The sequence below is a fragment of the Helicoverpa armigera genome, chromosome 16, assembly GCF_030705265.1.
Source record: "Helicoverpa armigera isolate CAAS_96S chromosome 16, ASM3070526v1, whole genome shotgun sequence".
NCBI classification, from domain to species: Eukaryota; Metazoa; Arthropoda; class Insecta; order Lepidoptera; family Noctuidae; genus Helicoverpa; species Helicoverpa armigera.
This window is the reverse complement of record NC_087135.1, coordinates 11,635,640-11,657,177: the sequence shown is the minus strand read 5'-3', so window position 1 is coordinate 11,657,177 and position 21,538 is coordinate 11,635,640. Positions and strand designations below refer to the sequence as shown.

The 21,538-nt window shown below is 40.6% G+C and overlaps 3 protein-coding genes across 3 annotated transcripts; all 3 read right to left on the bottom strand.

Annotated features, from left to right (window-relative positions):
- Positions 1–599: 599 nt before the first annotated feature.
- Positions 600–1,292, bottom strand: LOC126055462 (chorion class B protein L11-like). Its single transcript, XM_064038520.1, has 2 exons — positions 1,142–1,292; positions 600–1,073 (listed from the first exon to the last, which is right to left on the bottom strand). The coding sequence occupies exons 1-2, from the start codon at positions 1,151–1,153 to the stop codon at positions 660–662; spliced, it is 426 nt and encodes a 141-aa protein (XP_063894590.1). The 5' UTR covers positions 1,154–1,292; the 3' UTR covers positions 600–659.
- Positions 1,293–3,281: 1,989 nt separating this feature from the next.
- Positions 3,282–3,835, bottom strand: LOC135117951 (chorion class B protein L11-like). Its single transcript, XM_064038624.1, is given in 3 exon segments — positions 3,282–3,710; positions 3,712–3,755; positions 3,824–3,835. Coding segments are annotated over 3 exon segments (423 nt in total). The 3' UTR covers positions 3,282–3,343.
- A 4,796-nt stretch (positions 3,836–8,631) lies between these two features.
- Positions 8,632–9,258, bottom strand: LOC126055464 (chorion class B protein L11). The gene is made up of 2 exons (XM_064038556.1): positions 9,174–9,258; positions 8,632–9,105 (listed from the first exon to the last, which is right to left on the bottom strand). Exons 1-2 carry the CDS (start codon positions 9,183–9,185, stop codon positions 8,692–8,694), a joined length of 426 nt encoding a protein of 141 aa, XP_063894626.1. The 5' UTR covers positions 9,186–9,258; the 3' UTR covers positions 8,632–8,691.
- Positions 9,259–21,538: the final 12,280 nt, after the last annotated feature.

Below are 21,538 nucleotides of genomic sequence, written 5' to 3'. Positions count from 1 at the left end.
TCTAAACCCCACCCAATTATTATTTTTTTAATATATTCAATGTACAGACACAGTTTTTACAGATTTATTATATGTATAGACTAGTAGGACTAGTAGGACTAGTAGGGTAGGATAGTAGGATATTTGTAATATTTTGTATATTTTTTATTGGTTCTTCAAACCATACGGACAGAATTGTGTTGTGGGAGTTTGTTCCACCACTTCTTTTCCCAGCAAAACATATAGGAAGTGGTGAAGGGCGGGCGTTTTGGGAGCTGTCTTTGTAAATTTGAACTTTGAAAAGCGCAGATTTTCAGCCTACTTTGAATTAATGGCTTTTTATCTTGAAGAAATTTGCTCAAATCCGTTTACCTTTTGCAAAGAGTTGGTACCTACCTACCTTCAACAACTGAAGTAAGTAATCAGTCATATTCGGTTCAGTATTTTTTATAAACTTCGGAAAGCTCAGAAATAAGTATAATAAGTATACTAGACCGTACTGTAGATATGTCATCTTGTTCGTTTTCGTTTATTGTCGTATGTGTTTGGGGTGAGCATTGCGGGCATGACTGAGTTGAGCATTATGGGCAACGCCAGGAGGTATGCAAGAAAATGTTGCATAAAATTAAATATTTTATTTACAGTTTGTACATTAACTAGAGAGTCGGTGACTAGAGTGTTCACCACCAGCCGGAGCCGCCGTGTCCGCCGGAGGAGATGCCGCCGGAGGAGTAGCCCGAGGAGTAGCCGATGGAGCCGGAGGAGTAGCCGCCGCCGAGGGAGCCGCCGTACCCGCCGGAGACGGGCACGACCTGCTTGACGGTGACCACCTGCGGCACGGAGACGATCTTGCGCACGTTGACCACCTGCGGCACGGTGACCTCGCGCTGCACGTTCACCACCTTGTTGACGGCGACCACCTGGGCAGCGGGCGCGGAGTAGCCACCGGAGTAGCCGCCGGAGAGGCCGCCGGAGTAGCCGCCGGACAGGCCGCCGGAGTAGCCGCCCAGGGAGCCGCTCCAGCCGCTGCTGTAGCCGCGCTTCTCGCGCACCGCGGCGCTCGCCGCCACCGCCACCAGCGCGCACAGGACGATCTGGAACAGAGTTACATGCTGAGCACTGCACCGCACACTGCGCACCACACGCCACACACTCTACTCACGAAGGCTTTCATGTTGACTTGCTTGTTGCTGCGTCTGTGCTGCCGAGCGCTCGCCGCCGCGCTATATACTCGCGCGCAGCCGCGCTTGCGCAATGCGCCGCCGCGGGAGCACACGCAGCGCGACCGGGTAAGGAAAGCCACTTGTATGAAGCTCGGTTCCTGAATTCAGTTCTGAAAACTTTGATATTAGTAGAAGTTTCTTGTAGGCAAGTACATGTAAAGACAAATGCATGATAAAGACAATGCTAGCGATAGTAGGTAGATTTCAAATGCCAGTTTTGTGAGTGTAAGCTCATGTGTTCTATCTGGCTGAGTCTGTTTTCTTGTTTTGTTTGGCTACGAGTTTTACGATTAACGTTATAATTAAGACAGCTGAACAGAGTTTAAGTACTTGAAAACGATTAACTATAAGCAATTTTTAACAAACAAGTACGGAGTATAATTGCGAGAGATATATTATGTCTTGCACATTTTCGGTATTGACAGAAAGGAAATGGGTAATTCGTCGGGGCGGGGCAAAAAACTGTTCTTAATTCGACATTAGTAAGGCCCCATACATATTGAATATTTGAATACTATTTACTGTAGAGAAAAATACACTATTATTTTATTATTTAAGATTTTATGTGAAAGTTATTCAATAAACAATTGCAACTTCCAAACGGCTTATCGTTATTACACCTTGTAACTACAGCGTTTGTGTGGAAAGGACTTTATGCTGTTTACGTGGAACAATAGAAACAAAGTGAAAATATGCAGTACCTACTCGTTAGGTAAATAAAACAGGGTGTAGCGTTAGGCAGTGTTGTTATAATAAATAACCAGACAAGTGACCTTAGAGTAACACTTTTATTAAATTAATTTGATTAATTCGTTGCTCCATGATGATGTTATTCACGATGAGATATAAACATTTTAGTACCTTCCCCTATGTTTAGGAGAGTGGAGACTCAATTTAGATGAATTTGTATATATCTATAATGTTAATATTAATATAGATTTAAATTATGAAATTAATATGATAAATAAAACCTAACCAGGAATTCTGAAAATCTGAAAATTATATCAATTTTTATAAATATGTTTATTTAATATACCTATTGAATAAGTGTGTGTATAAATAGGATAATTATTAGCTGTAGGTACGCAATAAAAGCATTGCAGAATTAACTTTTTTGCGCAATACTTAGTGGGCTTTTGAGTGGATACTCACCGAATGAACTAATTGTGGGCAGACGAAACCAGCTGTGTGTGAAGGATGACTCTATCTATACACACTCTCACCTATGCCTATAACTCAAGCTGCTACAAAAGGAAGTGTTTAAATAACTTAAATTGTAATGAAGTTTTTACATGCCTTATGGTAGCATATGGTCAATCCATATTTTGTTATATAGCTGTAAGGTCTTCCCATGTACCCATATTCGCAATAAATAAATGAATTTGAAAAAATAGGTATATCTTTAGAACTTGCCCATCTACATGTGCAACAGTTTTTGTAGTACAATGAGAACGGTAAACTAGGACCACAGTTCATACCATGAAATATTGGTAGGTAACCGTGTTGAACTAACAGTCTAAAGTCTTAAACAAGTTTTGGGTGTTTATTTTTTATAATGTCTATAGCTTGACGATTTGATCGTATAGTTATATATTTTCAGTCCCGCGCTCCGGACACGGGAGCAGTCCGCCTCCGCAGCGTTACGAGGAAACATTATGTCTTGGGAGCGAACCATCTATACATAATCTACTATGTGAAACATCACCAAAACCAATACTCGGCCAATGACTCGGCAAGTCAAATAACCTAATAATACATAGGTACGTATATTCACAACTTTGAATCATGCTCATTGATTAATGTACTGAAAAAACTCCGTAAAACGATTAGAGCTCTCATTACAGAAGCATAAAACTTGTTACTATTATTTTGAAAGTGGTTGAACTGATCCCTCAGGGTCTTAGTCCAAACTATCCAATGTGATCACTTATTAGAAGTAGTTCTTTGATTGTCAAGAGCAAACAATCTTGTATGAGCTTTTTGTGTTGAAGTTTACGGTTCATTAAAAAGATCCATGAAGTTGCTTACGAGGTTAACTGAAGTCAGGTGCTCGGTACTTCGAGAAATAACTTGCTATAGTTGGTGTTTGTAAACAATTCTATTTAATAAATAACATTTCAGGTTGTCGGTGACTAGAGTGTTCACCACCAGCCGGAGCCGCCGTGTCCGCCGGAGGAGATGCCGCCGGAGGAGTAGCCCGAGGAGTAGCCGATGGAGCCGGAGGAGTAGCCGCCGCCGAGGGAGCCGCCGTACCCGCCGGAGACGGGCACGACCTGCTTGACGGTGACCACCTGCGGCACGGAGACGATCTTGCGCACGTTGACCACCTGCGGCACGGTGACCTCGCGCTGCACGTTCACCACCTTGTTGACGGCGACCACCTGGGCAGCGGGCGCGGAGTAGCCACCGGAGTAGCCGCCGGAGAGGCCGCCGGAGTAGCCGCCGGACAGGCCGCCGGAGTAGCCGCCCAGGGAGCCGCTCCAGCCGCTGCTGTAGCCGCGCTTCGCGCACCGCGGCGCTCGCCGCCACCGCCACCAGCGCGCACAGGACGATCTGGAACAGAGTTACATGCTGAGCACTGCACCGCACACTGCGCACCACACGCCACACACTCTACTCACGAAGGCTTTCATGTTGACTTGCTTGTTGCTGCGTCTGTGCTGCCGAGCGCTCGCCGCCGCGCTATATACTCGCGCGCAGCCGCGCTTGCGCAATGCGCCGCCGCATGCACAACTCGTATGAAGGTTCGATGACACTTCCTTGTTGATGTTTACGCTGAAGCCTTTTCAAGGTCATTCAAAATTAGTTCAAAAACTAAAGCAAATGTTACATCTTATATTTAAACTTAAAGCGAATGAAGATCGCCCAAGAAAATAATCGTAAGACAACATGTCTAAGATAATTTTTAATTGATTTCGAAGAAGCCACGGTGCAAAATTCAACAGTACCTATGTTTTACTATTCTGGTCAAAATAGAGTTCTAGTACATATGATTCTTATACTTCATTGTTCGTATCTCAAGGAGCTTTTTCTTAAAATTGCGGTGGGATACACCAAAAGTATCGAGGGCTGTGGTGTCTAATATGAAATTATTTTTTTTTGGCCGCTTTGGTACCTAAGTGGCATTTGCACTACAAAAATTGGAACATGTTTCTAGGCTTTGATTATGTTAGGTCAACGGCAATATCAGAAGTGTAAGAAAAATCTACTAACTTTGACATTTCGAAAGAGCTTTTATAGGCCTATTTGAAATAAAAAAAATTGAGTTTGAGTTTGAGTTCTCAAAAAAAAAAAAAGAAATTCGTGATTCGTGATAGGACTCGTGTACGCCCCGCTACCGATATCCCCCATCACGCTCGGCTGTGCGGGCGTCACGGACCAATTTTCCAGACTTTCAATTGAATATCGTGCAAATCAAATTTTACATAATTAATTTAAAATATTGAATTTTAAAATATATTAAATAGTAGCAATAATTACCAAATTAATTAGATAATTATTGCTTTGGATGTTCTTAAGGACTTTCTGTTGTATTTGGGATCCCTGCTTAAGCCTGGGATCACTCCAGGTACATTACATATAGGTAATATGAACGAGTGTCAAGACTTTCTATGTTATTTTCAGCTTTGCGACCATACACAAGTATCAGACATATGTATGTCTGATATTACGAACAAATATTTACATTTGTTTCGGTGTGACACGATTTATAAGATAATTCAGATATGTAGCTAGAAGACAGACATCCTTACTATCCTTACTTAATATTATAAATCGGAAAGTGAGTTTGTTTGTTTGTTTGGTCCGCTTTCACGCCGTAACTACTGAACCGATTGCTTTGAAATTTTGCAGACGTAAAGTTAGAAGTCCGGATTAAATAATAGGGTACTTTTTATCCCGAAAAAAATAGATATTCCCGAGGGAAAGCAAAAATATTGTTTGCTTGATGGATGGATTGTAGATGGCGCTGTGTGTCGTTTAAAACAAGGTAATATATTGCAAACGAATATAAACATGTAAATTTAGAAGCTAAATGATACGATAATGAATCCCCGAAAATGAGGAATTCCCGAGGGATGATGTACAATTTGTTTAATTGTCTAAACTGTTTTTGAAAAACATTGTTTTTCGCATGGTCAGCTCTATGTAGCGTGTTCCCGGGTTTCCAGTGCCCAAAATCTGCATGTTTTTGCTCCACAAGGGAAAACGTATAATATAGTGTACCATTCAGTTTTGGTTTAACAACTAATCGTATCCAGCGTTACATCGCGCTTCTTAGATTTTTCCGTGGGAATGAGAAGTTTTCTTATAGTTGTGATTTATACCGCAATATAACCGAATTCCACGCGGGCGAAGCCGCGGGCGGAAAGCTAGTAGAAAATAAAATTAATCTAGGTAATTAATTGCGACCGCGAGAAAACATTGAAAATTGCGTAAAATGTTTGTGTGATGATAGTATAAATAATGTAGCGTGTGCTGTCGATACATAACATGTGCATACATTAACATTGAGTAGACACAAATATAGATTATGATTATCGTATGCAGAGTATCACCTACATATTTTCAAATCGAACTTCATAATAAATAGTTCAGCCGTTTACAGGGACAGTAAAAGTAACAAACATAGTCAAAATCGCTTGTGATAGTCAGATGTTACCTTTTTCTTTGTTTTTATCTAAAGGAGGATTCTCCCCATGCCTGTCGCTCAAACATTTTACTTTATTAATGAAACTAATCCATGGTATTGCACTTAGGTAGCCTAGTGGGCAGGTTATTCCTCTGTAGTAAGTATTTTTAGTACTTTAAGCTTGTTTCAAAATATTAGTTTAAAAAAAACTAAAAAACACGCTTTTTATAGAAAAACGAACTAAAAAATAGAAAATAAATTTTAATGAATTTAAATTAAGAAAACAGTGTTAAAAATTTCAATGAATATAAATTAATAATAGTGTGAATACAAAAAAAAATATTTAAAAAAAAGCGTGGGGTGCATGGTGTCAATAGTTATAAATATTTTATTGACAGATATGAGTACAGTGATTTTCATTTCGATAATATCTTAAAAAGCACGTTTTTCTATAAAAAGCGTGTTTTTTAGTTTTTTTTAAACTAATATTTATTTTCTACTTTTTAGTTCGTTTTAAAACTATTATTTGTTTTGTAGAATTAAAATTCTCTTTAGTATACAAAAATTGGTCAATATTAGAGAAAACGGCTAAAGATAATTATTGGAAATAAAAATTAACATCGAGTCCTGCCTTATCGACTGTAGAGAAAAATTCTAGAAAATTTTAATTAATAATCTTACCTTATCGACTATAGATGAAAATTATATAAATTAACAAAGATCATATTTTGCAAATTGAAAAGCCTAGAAGTCGGTGTCTAATGGATGTTACTAAGTTAATTTTGCCACCGACTTCTAGGCCGATGCACCTAAAATTAGTTTTTTTTTTGCTTTTTAGTGTTTTGGGAACTCGGTTTAATTTTTTTGTAAAAAGGTTATTTATTTAAAGCTTTTCAGTGATACGAATAGTTGTCACTATCCATACAAGTGGGAAGTTCTCATCAATACAAAGAATATAAGTCCAAACGAGGTATTTTACATATTCAGTTGTCGAGTTCCCTTGACTTTCTCTGGTCTCCATCATCAGGTCAGCTCCAAACCTTCACTATTGCATAGGTCTTGTCAATACGAATAATTTAAGCCCAAACACGAGGTAGTTTACATATTCAGTTGTCGAGTTCCCTCCATTTTCTCTGGTCTCCATCATCAGGTCAGCTCCAAACCTTCACTGTTGCAAAGGTCTTGTCAATACAAATAATTTAAGCCCAAACACGAGGTAGTTTACATATTCAGTTGTCGAGTTCCCTCGACCCTCTCTGGTCTCCATCATCAGGTCAGCTCCAAATCTTCACAGTTGAATAGTGCTTTTAGGCGTACACCTAAGTGTCAAGTTTTTACCCTATATATGCCTACAAGTTTTGAAGGTTGCCCTCGATTTCTCAGGGTTTCCATCATCAGATCCTGACCTGATGAATATGGGACCAACTGGCAGCTATTCCAAGTCGAACAAAAAAAGAATCACGTAAATCGGTCTATAAACCTCGGAGTAATCGATGTGTATGTGTAACCTCCTCCTTTTTGGGAAGTCGGTTAAAATGGAATAATTTTATCAAATTAGTGTATTGTCATCGGTCCTCAATAAATCTACAAAGTTTGAACGAAATCTGGCCGTTTAAAGTGGGTCAAAATCGCGCCCAAAGAAGTCGGTTACAAACAAACATACAGGTGAAGCTAATAAAAAGCGTGTAAAAAGGGCTATGAATATATTGACATTTATTTATTCATCAACCTTATCACTAACATTACAGTTAAAATAAAATAAAAAAACACATAACCCTCTTTGCTATATCGGTAATTAATTAATAAGAAACACATAACAAAATGGAAAAATCTCAAAGTAGGCTCCGCTCCATACTTGCTTGGCGTAAATATCTTAGGGTTTATGTTAAATATCCCGGATATTTAAAGTATATAGACTATTATCGTACGCAGATTATCACATGCCTCCAAATCGAATTTGATGCTAAATAGTTCAACCGTTTACAGTTAAAGCAATAATCGTAGTCCATATCGTGCCATATAGCGTTGTAGTCTGATGTACATCCCACAGAGCGTGGCTGTCATTTGAAGAGTCAGAGTCTTCCCAAGCAAGGGCAATATATATTAGGCAAACTGTATGGACACTGTGTTATGGCTCCATCTAACGCAGTGGTACTAGGTAGACGTCATTCCGATCACGACGTTTTATCCTTTGACGCATCTTATCCAAGTAGGTATATATCTCAAGAAACATGTAGGTACTGTGAGGTTAGTAACAATGGCGTCCAGACTGAATTCTGGCGCAGTACCTATATTGAAGTGCTCTCCGATGCACGACTATATCCTCTGTCTCCGGGCTGCTATTTGCAAGTTTCTTATACCCACACATAGAGGTATTTAGCCTACTGCTATCACGCATCGCCTACTGATCTCAGTGGCGTGCACTTGGAGAGGCCTATGTCCGGCAGGGGACTGCGATAGGCTGATGATGATGATGATGATGACACAGTGATTTCGGATGGGATAAGTTTCTATGGGCTAGAATACTTTGCAAACATGACCCCGAATTATTTGGAACAAAAAGAAGACGACAAATGTTTATTTTGAGGGAAGTCGTAGAAGTTAGCATACAGTCATATTCATTTTTAATAAACTTCGGAAAGCTTTGAAATAATTATACTGAACCACGTCGTCATTTTATTTGTTGTATACGTTATAAGTTGTTTCACTTTTTGTTGAGCCTGACGGGTAAGAGTTATTTCAATTTTAAATTAAATTATCTTCATACATAACCAGGAGCTACTAAAGAAAATGTTGGGGTAGAATTAAATATTTTATTTACAATTTGTACATTAACTAGAGAGTCGGTGACTAGAGTGTTCACCACCAGCCGGAGCCGCCGTGTCCGCCGGAGGAGATGCCGCCGGAGGAGTAGCCCGAGGAGTAGCCGATGGAGCCGGAGGAGTAGCCGCCGCCGAGGGAGCCGCCGTACCCGCCGGAGACGGGCACGACCTGCTTGACGGTGACCACCTGCGGCACGGAGACGATCTTGCGCACGTTGACCACCTGCGGCACGGTGACCTCGCGCTGCACGTTCACCACCTTGTTGACGGCGACCACCTGGGCAGCGGGCGCGGAGTAGCCACCGGAGTAGCCGCCGGAGAGGCCGCCGGAGTAGCCGCCGGACAGGCCGCCGGAGTAGCCGCCCAGGGAGCCGCTCCAGCCGCTGCTGTAGCCGCGCTTCTCGCGCACCGCGGCGCTCGCCGCCACCGCCACCAGCGCGCACAGGACGATCTGGAACAGAGTTACATGCTGAGCACTGCACCGCACACTGCGCACCACACGCCACACACTCTACTCACGAAGGCTTTCATGTTGACTTGCTTGTTGCTGCGTCTGTGCTGCCGAGCGCTCGCCGCCGCGCTATATACTCGCGCGCAGCCGCGCTTGCGCAAGGGCATCCTCCGCAGACAGTGCGGCGCGACGCGATCTCCGCCCCGCGAGTGTAATGCTTCATTTGTTTATTAGCTCTTCCTCATTCATGAAAAACAATTACTGTTATAATCATCTCAGTGTTTAGTTATTTGTTGACTAGTGGGCTTATTTTTCCATAACGATATCGTTTAACTTATCATGGTACAATTTATTCATTGGTTAACTAGTACTTTTACCTTATGATTTTCTGTTTCTGGTCCCTTATTATGAGTAGCAAAAGTTTGTGTGAAGAGGAGCGAAGTAATATTATCATCTTGCACATAACAATTTTATTTAGACTTGGCAATGTGTCATGTGCTTCCATACTACTTACGCCCTGTATTTGAATTCATCTCGTATGTAACATTCTAGTGGGGTTTGTAGTAAAATCCGAAAAAAAAAATACTTGTAGCTAAGTAACAGCAAACCCTCCGCTTAATCCAGTGAGTTAATCCTGATATATTTTTTATCAGCCGTTGCAGAACTTGTAATTTGATAACCAGTTTTATCAACTAGTTTGTATAGATTGAGTTAGGCCGAGCTTTTAAGAACTGTCATAAGTAAATCTTAAATATAAATAAATCTTTATTATTTCCAAAAAGAACAAAAATTTTACATGATTAGGATCATGGCAATGTGGGCCAGAACATAAGGACCCTGACTTCTAAAATAGGAAAAATCCTGTATCTTAGAAGCCAGTGCACCTTCGAAATTATACGAACGAAAAAGCCAATACCTGGATAGGAAACCATAACAAAAAAAAAACATAAATAAAAAGTTACAGATCAAAGTAAGCTAATCCAGGGCAAAAAAACAATATATTGATAGCAGAAACTGTAATGAAGGAGAGAAAAAAAAAATAATAACAATGAAACAAATGTTAGCATATAATCTGTATTCTTCATATATGATGATATATTTTGGTTTATAAACCAAAATAAATAGTACAATAAGTTTCAAATATGTGTCTAGAAAACATTCAGAGTGGTTTTGTTTACTTCCCACTTATATCACAATTAATTCAGACTGTGTGACAGTTGCTTCTGAATACCATTATTTACTAGATCTGAAATAGGTGCGTACCATCCAACTTAAGAAAAGCTTTAAGAACTTGTCAAATAGACCACTGTGATTAGTAATAAGTTAGAATTTTAATAAGTGCCGTTTTAGTTGTATTTTATAGTTTAGTTACCCTGGTAGTTTTCTTCCCATCAATAACATACCTATAGGAAACTAGCGACCCGCCCCGGCTTCGCACGGGATAACAGTATTTCCCCACTATTTAATGTATGTCATTATACATATAAATCTTCCTCTTTAATCACTCTATCTATTAAAAAAACCGCATGAAAATTGGTTGCGTAGTTTTGAAGATTTAAGCGTACAAAGGGACATAGAGACAGAAAAAGCGACTTTGTTTTATACTATGTACATATGTAGTGATAGTGAAGGACGGGAATTTCAGTGGCTGCCTATGATGTATTTATTTTCTGATTTTCAATCAGTCCGGATTTTCAGCCTGGTCTGACAATTAATTTTGATGAAAGAAAAATGCAGTAAAAGTAACTGTTTGTAAGCTTTTTCATTTGATGTTGTAATAGTTCTGTTTATTTTGACTGTCTTGGGGGATGGTTTGAAAGATGTTTACAAAGGGCTCCGGAAGGAATTCCAGAAATCCAGAAGATTGTTGTTAATTAAAGTCTAACACTCCCATCCGCTATATACACCTACAGCGGTAGGGTGAGGGGGGCGATCCGCTCAAAACTATCAATAAAAACCCCCGACCCAAAAAAGTACGCAATAATTATGACAAAAGGTTAAAAACGCTAAACCGCTAACGCTAAACGCTAAACCCAAAAAAATAACTTTTAACACTACGTAAACTAAATTTTGTCGTGTCGGGGGACCGCTCTAATTCATTACTTTAGATACGTGTTTTTTTTTAATACGAATGTTGTAATTAGGTAGGTATCATTTGATTTATGTAAGTATTTATGAAGGTAAAAAGCGGTCCCCCGACACGTCAAAATTTAGTTTACGTAGTGTTAAAAGTTATTTTTTTGTTTTTTATAGGGTTTAGCGTTTTTAACCTTTTGTCATAATTATTGCGTACTTTTTTGGGTCGGGGGTTTTTTTAAATTTATAATTTAATTTTATTTCATGCTTTTTAAAGGAGCTCCTTAATTTTTCCTTCTTTCATTTAATTTATTTTATCTTAAGATGGGGTCGCTATATGCGATCTCGGCCAAAGGAAGCTGTTTAACAATCCTCATGACAAACTGGTGTGACTGTCGTCCCCTAGCCCTAATTATTATCAAATAATATTAATTTATTTTACAAGGCGCCACGATGACGGGCCTCTTAAGAACACATTAACTTTCTATTTTATGGATAGGGATATTTGACGGCTGACATGGAGTGCAATAAATACTTAACAAAATATTTTAAGGGTCTAAAAGTTTCTCACAGCAAAGCAATCAAACATCTGCTAAGCAGGACCTACAAGCCGTTGCCAACCGTTAAGGCAATTAGGACCTTGAGACAAAGGACTCAATATTGAATAGAAGTGCACATGTGCCAAATCCCAAACGGACCCCGACAGCGACACTTAGAACAATTGAGAATATGTACAAAAAGACTAATAAATCTATCTTATAACAAATAGACGAATACGCGAAACAGGACCTTAAGAATAGGGTGGAGTCAGCGCTGAAGGTGGGACTTGCGAGGATGTAGGAAGGGATAGCAGGCCACGAGGGTTTTCAGGGAACTGAAGCAGGGACAGTTGGTCCTAGGTCGCGCAGTAGGCTAGTACTCTGACCGAAATTAGGAGACGCCTCATGGAGGCTAGAGCTAAGTTGTGAAGTAATAGTGAGTCATGAAAGCCGAGTGAATCTAAGAGTAAGTGGTGGTGCATGACTGGGTGAGTGTTGCTGACAGTGCGGGTGAGTGTTTATGAATGTTACCTCAGGCTGATATTATAACCCATTGTATCCATGATAACCTTCTCAATGCAGGTATAATACTTACCGACGCTTAGGCGTACTTCTACTATGATGTGATCGAGCTGATCGAATCAATTATATACCTTGCATTCTATGTTCCAATCTGCCCTCACACACTCAACAGCTTTAACATTAAATAATGGTACAATGTACTGGGCTTCGGCCTACACTCACAATTGTCATCTCGGATTTACCGAAGTATATGCCTCTATCACTCATGTCTCGAATAAGTACAACAACGCCAACGAAACTATATCAAATTACGCCTAGGCGTATCATTATCTTTGACTTCTCGGACTGATCGTCACGAGCATATGCCTTGCAGTTGTACTTGTTGAACGCGATGTGCACATCCAGTGATGGGGGGCTCACTATATCATACCAATACTATTAGGGACCATGACTCGACGGGAGTATGATGAAGACGACTCGTGCCGGCAAGCCGCGCCGTAGCGTCACGATATCCAGTCCTATAGACTGCTAGGGACCGTGACTCAAATATCAAGGAGCAGACGTTATGCGAGCCGTAGGCCACGCCGTTGTCAGACAAGGACGGTCGCTCGGTAGTGAAAGCACGAAAGCCGCAGCGTCACGACTTGGGATGGCTAGGAATCCTGGAATGTTGACCTCGCGTCCTTCAGGAGCACATGCAAGACATTTTGTGAGTTACGGCTGTTTGATTAATAGATTCACAAGAGGCGATATTACAGTACCATACTTATTTTATATACTGTCTTATTGGAAATGTCCTTCCATTAAGAATTACTTATATTTCAACTGGATTATCAGAAACGGCGTTGTACTCCTATGTGTGATTGATACATAATGTAGGTCCTTTCCATTCCTTAATCCTCCATTAGCACTATTTGCTTTACAAACATACCTTGTCACTACCCAGTGTTTGTACGCTGCTCTCTTTCATTGTCTTCCTTTCCAGTCCTATCCCCTAGCTTGTACAAGTCGGGATAGCACTGATACATTTCCACATACAATATCGGTGGAAGAGTGACCAGTAAGGAGACGAGCTCTACAGGGTTGCGCGGAACAGGAGGGGCGCAACCCCTTCCCCCTCAGGGAAGCCGATTGTAGTTATAATTTAGGAAAAACGAAAATTTTACAGCCTGGGGTTGTCGTGGAACGGTTACATTTGGCGCTGCGTGACCAGGATTCTCGTCATTAAATGTACTGATTTACTTCAGTGCAACGAGAATAAAAGAACTAAATTTCATCAAATCGGTTACTACACAAAAACACAACGTAGATTTGATTTCATACTTATGGTCCTAGACGAGGCATTACGGCAATAAAACAGCATTGGGTTCGATTCCCTGTGATTTTTGTACAACGTGATGAACTGTGATGATTTCATATGGCGATGATTACGGTTACGTGTTCGACTCCCTAACAGAAGTGTTGTATAAAACGAGTCATAATTACGACGGATTCTAGTTATGGGTTCGATTCCCTAACGAAGACCTAGACTCTGGCTAGAGGTGAAAGATGATGCAAGAATTAAGAGTTAACTACGGTTATGATTTACGGTAATGGGTTCGATTCCCATATATTACCAAGGGCGTGAACTGCATATCCTTATGGATGGATTAATACAGTTGGAAATACAGTTATGGGTTCGAGTCCCTAACAAAAGTGTGCAGCCTAGAGGTATTTATGTATGTGGTTTTTAGTATGAAAGAAATGAATATGTGAAATACTAAGATAGAAGAAATGGGCAGATGGCTAGAGGTAGGATGTTGGTTCTGAAATTTTGCTATAAGCGTAAAACTGTATAATGGCAATAAGCGTATTTGCATAAGCGTAAGGATAGAATTAGTGTAAGAATACTGAGCGTACTTTAAAGAAAATAAACGTCATGGCTGTAAACCCCGCTTCTATATAAGTATATAACGACGTATATTTTCCCGATTACATTGCGGAGAAGGCCTTCTAGAAATTACACTGGAGTAGGTAATAATACAGTTACACACCCACAACTTTGCCGTGGACTAGGGGCATGCGCTTATAAAATACACATCTGGAAGGCAGAACCGCATTGATAAATCATTGCGATATCATTTTGTCACAACCTTAGCACTTTGCTTCGGTCTGTGTGGTTAATACATTAATCTATATTTTTACACGAGTTCATAAAAATATAATTATAATTACTTTTAGTTTTACTGACGAACCGACAACTTCCTCTAGGTTGTATTTACGTGTGATTTAAATATTCATCTTTGAAATTTCTTCACACATAGGAAACAATATATTGTGTGGCTATTTGTAAAGCCTCTGTCTTCTGTAAATAGATACTTGGCTGGTTTTGTTTTAAATTCCAGGACACTAACAGACTTCATGTACGAGCCTACACAGTTTCGACATCATTTTTCTGCGTCGCTTGGGTTCAAAGTTTCATCAAAATCGTCGTGCGCGTACGTCGGCTGATGTACCTACGTACTAGTAGCCCTAGTGTGGATGCAGTTGCAAAGCTAAGTTTTGAAATTATTTAAGTTAATCGATCCTACTAAATCATATTCCAGCAAGTGGAAATTGGATCTATGTGCACGTGAGCTATCACCACTGTGTGTATAGCACAGTGTATTTTTTACTCACAGAAATATGTATATTGGCATTTGCATTTAAATCGGTTGGAAAAAAAATGTGCACTAAATTAATGCTAGTTCAATGTTCTGTCTTATTGGCTGATTTACAACCTGCTCTATCCTCTTAGAATCGGAGGGGGGTACACCCAGTTGGAACGAACTTTTCACATTCTTATAAATGAATTGTATGGCAATATTTGGATTAACTTCCAGTTAGAATCAAATTCTAATTAGTGTGCGAACTATTCCAGGGTAAATATGCTGCGATAGTTACCGACATAACACGATTTGATTCGCGGCGATGGAGAGGCCTAAGTTCAGCAGCTGTAGTAGGCTGAGTTGATAAGGGGAGGTAACGCGACTCCATAATGAAATACTCTAGTACAAGAAACTCTGGTATGTACATTCAACTTATAAGCATGCACGGGTTCTTCTACTAGACCGGAACCAGAGTGATTTCATCAAAACGTTGTTTCGTCTAGTAAGGATCTTATTGTTGGAGATGTTCCGTTAGAAAGATACCTGTCTGCCTTATGTTTTAACTTACTGATGCTAGGAGCTCTCCGGCCTATTGTGAAATCTCATACGCTTTACTGCGTTACGCGTCTGAATTTCAGAGGGGGGAATGTGACTGTCGTCCCCTAGCCCTAATTATTATCAAATAATATTAATTTATTTTACAAGGCGCCACGATGACGGGCCTCTTAAGAACACATTAACTTTCTATTTTATGGATAGGGATATTTGACGGCTGACATGGAGTGCAATAAATACTTAACAAAATATTTTAAGGGTCTAAAAGTTTCTCACAGCAAAGCAATCAAACATCTGCTAAGCAGGACCTACAAGCCGTTGCCAACCGTTAAGGCAATTAGGACCTTGAGACAAAGGACTCAATATTGAATAGAAGTGCACATGTGCCAAATCCCAAACGGACCCCGACAGCGACACTTAGAACAATTGAGAATATGTACAAAAAGACTAATAAATCTATCTTATAACAAATAGACGAATACGCGAAACAGGACCTTAAGAATAGGGTGGAGTCAGCGCTGAAGGTGGGACTTGCGAGGATGTAGGAAGGGATAGCAGGCCACGAGGGTTTTCAGGGAACTGAAGCAGGGACAGTTGGTCCTAGGTCGCGCAGTAGGCTAGTACTCTGACCGAAATTAGGAGACGCCTCATGGAGGCTAGAGCTAAGTTGTGAAGTAATAGTGAGTCATGAAAGCCGAGTGAATCTAAGAGTAAGTGGTGGTGCATGACTGGGTGAGTGTTGCTGACAGTGCGGGTGAGTGTTTATGAATGTTACCTCAGGCTGATATTATAACCCATTGTATCCATGATAACCTTCTCAATGCAGGTATAATACTTACCGACGCTTAGGCGTACTTCTACTATGATGTGATCGAGCTGATCGAATCAATTATATACCTTGCATTCTATGTTCCAATCTGCCCTCACACACTCAACAGCTTTAACATTAAATAATGGTACAATGTACTGGGCTTCGGCCTACACTCACAATTGTCATCTCGGATTTACCGAAGTATATGCCTCTATCACTCATGTCTCGAATAAGTACAACAACGCCAACGAAACTATATCAAATTACGCCTAGGCGTATCATTATCTTTGACTTCTCGGACTGATCGTCACGAGCATATGCCTTGCAGTTGTACTTGTTGAACGCGATGTGCACATCCAGTGATGGGGCTCACTATATCATACCAATACTATTAGGGACCATGACTCGACGGGAGTATGATGAAGACGACTCGTGCCGGCAAGCCGCGCCGTAGCGTCACGATATCCAGTCCTATAGACTGCTAGGGACCGTGACTCAAATATCAAGGAGCAGACGTTATGCGAGCCGTAGGCCACGCCGTTGTCAGACAAGGACGGTCGCTCGGTAGTGAAAGCACGAAAGCCGCAGCGTCACGACTTGGGATGGCTAGGGAATCCTGGAATGTTGACCTCGCGTCCTTCAGGAGCACATGCAAGACATTTTGTGAGTTACGGCTGTTTGATTAATAGATTCACAAGAGGCGATATTACAGTACCATACTTATTTTATATACTGTCTTATTGGAAATGTCCTTCCATTAAGAATTACTTATATTTCAACTGGATTATCAGAAACGGCGTTGTACTCCTATGTGTGATTGATACATAATGTAGGTCCTTTCCATTCCTTAATCCTCCATTAGCACTATTTGCTTTACAAACATACCTTGTCACTACCCAGTGTTTGTACGCTGCTCTCTTTCATTGTCTTCCTTTCCAGTCCTATCCCCTAGCTTGTACAAGTCGGGATAGCACTGATACATTTCCACATACAATATCGGTGGAAGAGTGACCAGTAAGGAGACGAGCTCTACAGGGTTGCGCGGAACAGGAGGGGCGCAACCCCTTCCCCCTCAGGGAAGCCGATTGTAGTTATAATTTAGGAAAAACGAAAATTTTTACAGCCTGGGGTTGTCGTGGAACGGTTACATTTGGCGCTGCGTGACCAGGATTCTCGTCATTAAATGTACTGATTTACTTCAGTGCAACGAGAATAAAAGAACTAAATTTCATCAAATCGGTTACTACACAAAAACACAACGTAGATTTGATTTCATACTTATGGTCCTAGACGAGGCATTACGGCAATAAAACAGCATTGGGTTCGATTCCCTGTGATTTTTGTACAACGTGATGAACTGTGATGATTTCATATGGCGATGATTACGGTTACGTGTTCGACTCCCTAACAGAAGTGTTGTATAAAACGAGTCATAATTACGACGGATTCTAGTTATGGGTTCGATTCCCTAACGAAGACCTAGACTCTGGCTAGAGGTGAAAGATGATGCAAGAATTAAGAGTTAACTACGGTTATGATTTACGGTAATGGGTTCGATTCCCATATATTACCAAGGGCGTGAACTGCATATCCTTATGGATGGATTAATACAGTTGGAAATACAGTTATGGGTTCGAGTCCCTAACAAAAGTGTGCAGCCTAGAGGTATTTATGTATGTGGTTTTTAGTATGAAAGAAATGAATATGTGAAATACTAAGATAGAAGAAATGGGCAGATGGCTAGAGGTAGGATGTTGGTTCTGAAATTTTGCTATAAGCGTAAAACTGTATAATGGCAATAAGCGTATTTGCATAAGCGTAAGGATAGAATTAGTGTAAGAATACTGAGCGTACTTTAAAGAAAATAAACGTCATGGCTGTAAACCCCGCTTCTATATAAGTATATAACGACGTATATTTTCCCGATTACATTGCGGAGAAGGCCTTCTAGAAATTACACTGGAGTAGGTAATAATACAGTTACACACCCACAACTTTGCCGTGGACTAGGGGCATGCGCTTATAAAATACACATCTGGAAGGCAGAACCGCATTGATAAATCATTGCGATATCATTTTGTCACAACCTTAGCACTTTGCTTCGGTCTGTGTGGTTAATACATTAATCTATATTTTTACACGAGTTCATAAAAATATAATTATAATTACTTTTAGTTTTACTGACGAACCGACAACTTCCTCTAGGTTGTATTTACGTGTGATTTAAATATTCATCTTTGAAATTTCTTCACACATAGGAAACAATATATTGTGTGGCTATTTGTAAAGCCTCTGTCTTCTGTAAATAGATACTTGGCTGGTTTTGTTTTAAATTCCAGGACACTAACAGACTTCATGTACGAGCCTACACAGTTTCGACATCATTTTTCTGCGTCGCTTGGGTTCAAAGTTTCATCAAAATCGTCGTGCGCGTACGTCGGCTGATGTACCTACGTACTAGTAGCCCTAGTGTGGATGCAGTTGCAAAGCTAAGTTTTGAAATTATTTAAGTTAATCGATCCTACTAAATCATATTCCAGCAAGTGGAAATTGGATCTATGTGCACGTGAGCTATCACCACTGTGTGTATAGCACAGTGTATTTTTTACTCACAGAAATATGTATATTGGCATTTGCATTTAAATCGGTTGGAAAAAAAATGTGCACTAAATTAATGCTAGTTCAATGTTCTGTCTTATTGGCTGATTTACAACCTGCTCTATCCTCTTAGAATCGGAGGGGGGTACACCCAGTTGGAACGAACTTTTCACATTCTTATAAATGAATTGTATGGCAATATTTGGATTAACTTCCAGTTAGAATCAAATTCTAATTAGTGTGCGAACTATTCCAGGGTAAATATGCTGCGATAGTTACCGACATAACACGATTTGATTCGCGGCGATGGAGAGGCCTAAGTTCAGCAGCTGTAGTAGGCTGAGTTGATAAGGGGAGGTAACGCGACTCCATAATGAAATACTCTAGTACAAGAAACTCTGGTATGTACATTCAACTTATAAGCATGCACGGGTTCTTCTACTAGACCGGAACCAGAGTGATTTCATCAAAACGTTGTTTCGTCTAGTAAGGATCTTATTGTTGGAGATGTTCCGTTAGAAAGATACCTGTCTGCCTTATGTTTTAACTTACTGATGCTAGGAGCTCTCCGGCCTATTGTGAAATCTCATACGCTTTACTGCGTTACGCGTCTGAATTTCAGAGGGGGGAATGTGACTGTCGTCCCCTAGCCCTAATTATTATCAAATAATATTAATTTATTTTACAAGGCGCCACGATGACGGGCCTCTTAAGAACACATTAACTTTCTATTTTATGGATAGGGATATTTGACGGCTGACATGGAGTGCAATAAATACTTAACAAAATATTTTAAGGGTCTAAAAGTTTCTCTGCAGTTTCTAACATCTGCTAAGCAGGACCTACAAGCCGTTGCCAACCGTTAAGGCAATTAGGACCTTGAGACAAAGGACTCAATATTGAATAGAAGTGCACATGTGCCAAATCCCAAACGGACCCCGACAGCGACACTTAGAACAATTGAGAATATGTACAAAAAGACTAATAAATCTATCTTATAACAAATAGACGAATACGCGAAACAGGACCTTAAGAATAGGGTGGAGTCAGCGCTGAAGGTGGGACTTGCGAGGATGTAGGAAGGGATAGCAGGCCACGAGGGTTTTCAGGGAACTGAAGCAGGGACAGTTGGTCCTAGGTCGCGCAGTAGGCTAGTACTCTGACCGAAATTAGGAGACGCCTCATGGAGGCTAGAGCTAAGTTGTGAAGTAATAGTGAGTCATGAAAGCCGAGTGAATCTAAGAGTAAGTGGTGGTGCATGACTGGGTGAGTGTTGCTGACAGTGCGGGTGAGTGTTTATGAATGTTACCTCAGGCTGATATTATAACCCATTGTATCCATGATAACCTTCTCAATGCAGGTATAATACTTACCGACGCTTAGGCGTACTTCTACTATGATGTGATCGAGCTGATCGAATCAATTATATACCTTGCATTCTATGTTCCAATCTGCCCTCACACACTCAACAGCTTTAACATTAAATAATGGTACAATGTACTGGGCTTCGGCCTACACTCACAATTGTCATCTCGGATTTACCGAAGTATATGCCTCTATCACTCATGTCTCGAATAAGTACAACAACGCCAACGAAACTATATCAAATTACGCCTAGGCGTATCATTATCTTTGACTTCTCGGACTGATCGTCACGAGCATATGCCTTGCAGTTGTACTTGTTGAACGCGATGTGCACATCCAGTGATGGGGGGCTCACTATATCATACCAATACTATTAGGGACCATGACTCGACGGGAGTATGATGAAGACGACTCGTGCCGGCAAGCCGCGCCGTAGCGTCACGATATCCAGTCCTATAGACTGCTAGGGACCGTGACTCAAATATCAAGGAGCAGACGTTATGCGAGCCGTAGGCCACGCCGTTGTCAGACAAGGACGGTCGCTCGGTAGTGAAAGCACGAAAGCCGCAGCGTCACGACTTGGGATGGCTAGGGAATCCTGGAATGTTGACCTCGCGTCCTTCAGGAGCACATGCAAGACATTTTGTGAGTTACGGCTGTTTGATTAATAGATTCACAAGAGGCGATATTACAGTACCATACTTATTTTATATACTGTCTTATTGGAAATGTCCTTCCATTAAGAATTACTTATATTTCAACTGGATTATCAGAAACGGCGTTGTACTCCTATGTGTGATTGATACATAATGTAGGTCCTTTCCATTCCTTAATCCTCCATTAGCACTATTTGCTTTACAAACATACCTTGTCACTACCCAGTGTTTGTACGCTGCTCTCTTTCATTGTCTTCCTTTCCAGTCCTATCCCCTAGCTTGTACAAGTCGGGATAGCACTGATACATTTCCACATACAATATCGGTGGAAGAGTGACCAGTAAGGAGACGAGCTCTACAGGGTTGCGCGGAACAGGAGGGGCGCAACCCCTTCCCCCTCAGGGAAGCCGATTGTAGTTATAATTTAGGAAAAACGAAAATTTTTACAGCCTGGGGTTGTCGTGGAACGGTTACACTGGCACTGGGAGAATTGCACAGATTGAGAAACAATAAAGATTAACCTTTGGACATTCTAGATTTTCAGCAAAAATATAAATCGGTTTATCCGTTTCATTCCGGCATTTCGGGGTTTCATCCGCCACATCCCATTTCCAGCATCAGGTTCTCGTCAATCAGAAACATGAAGAGAACTCGTCAAGACAAATTCAACGAGCCCAAACTCGA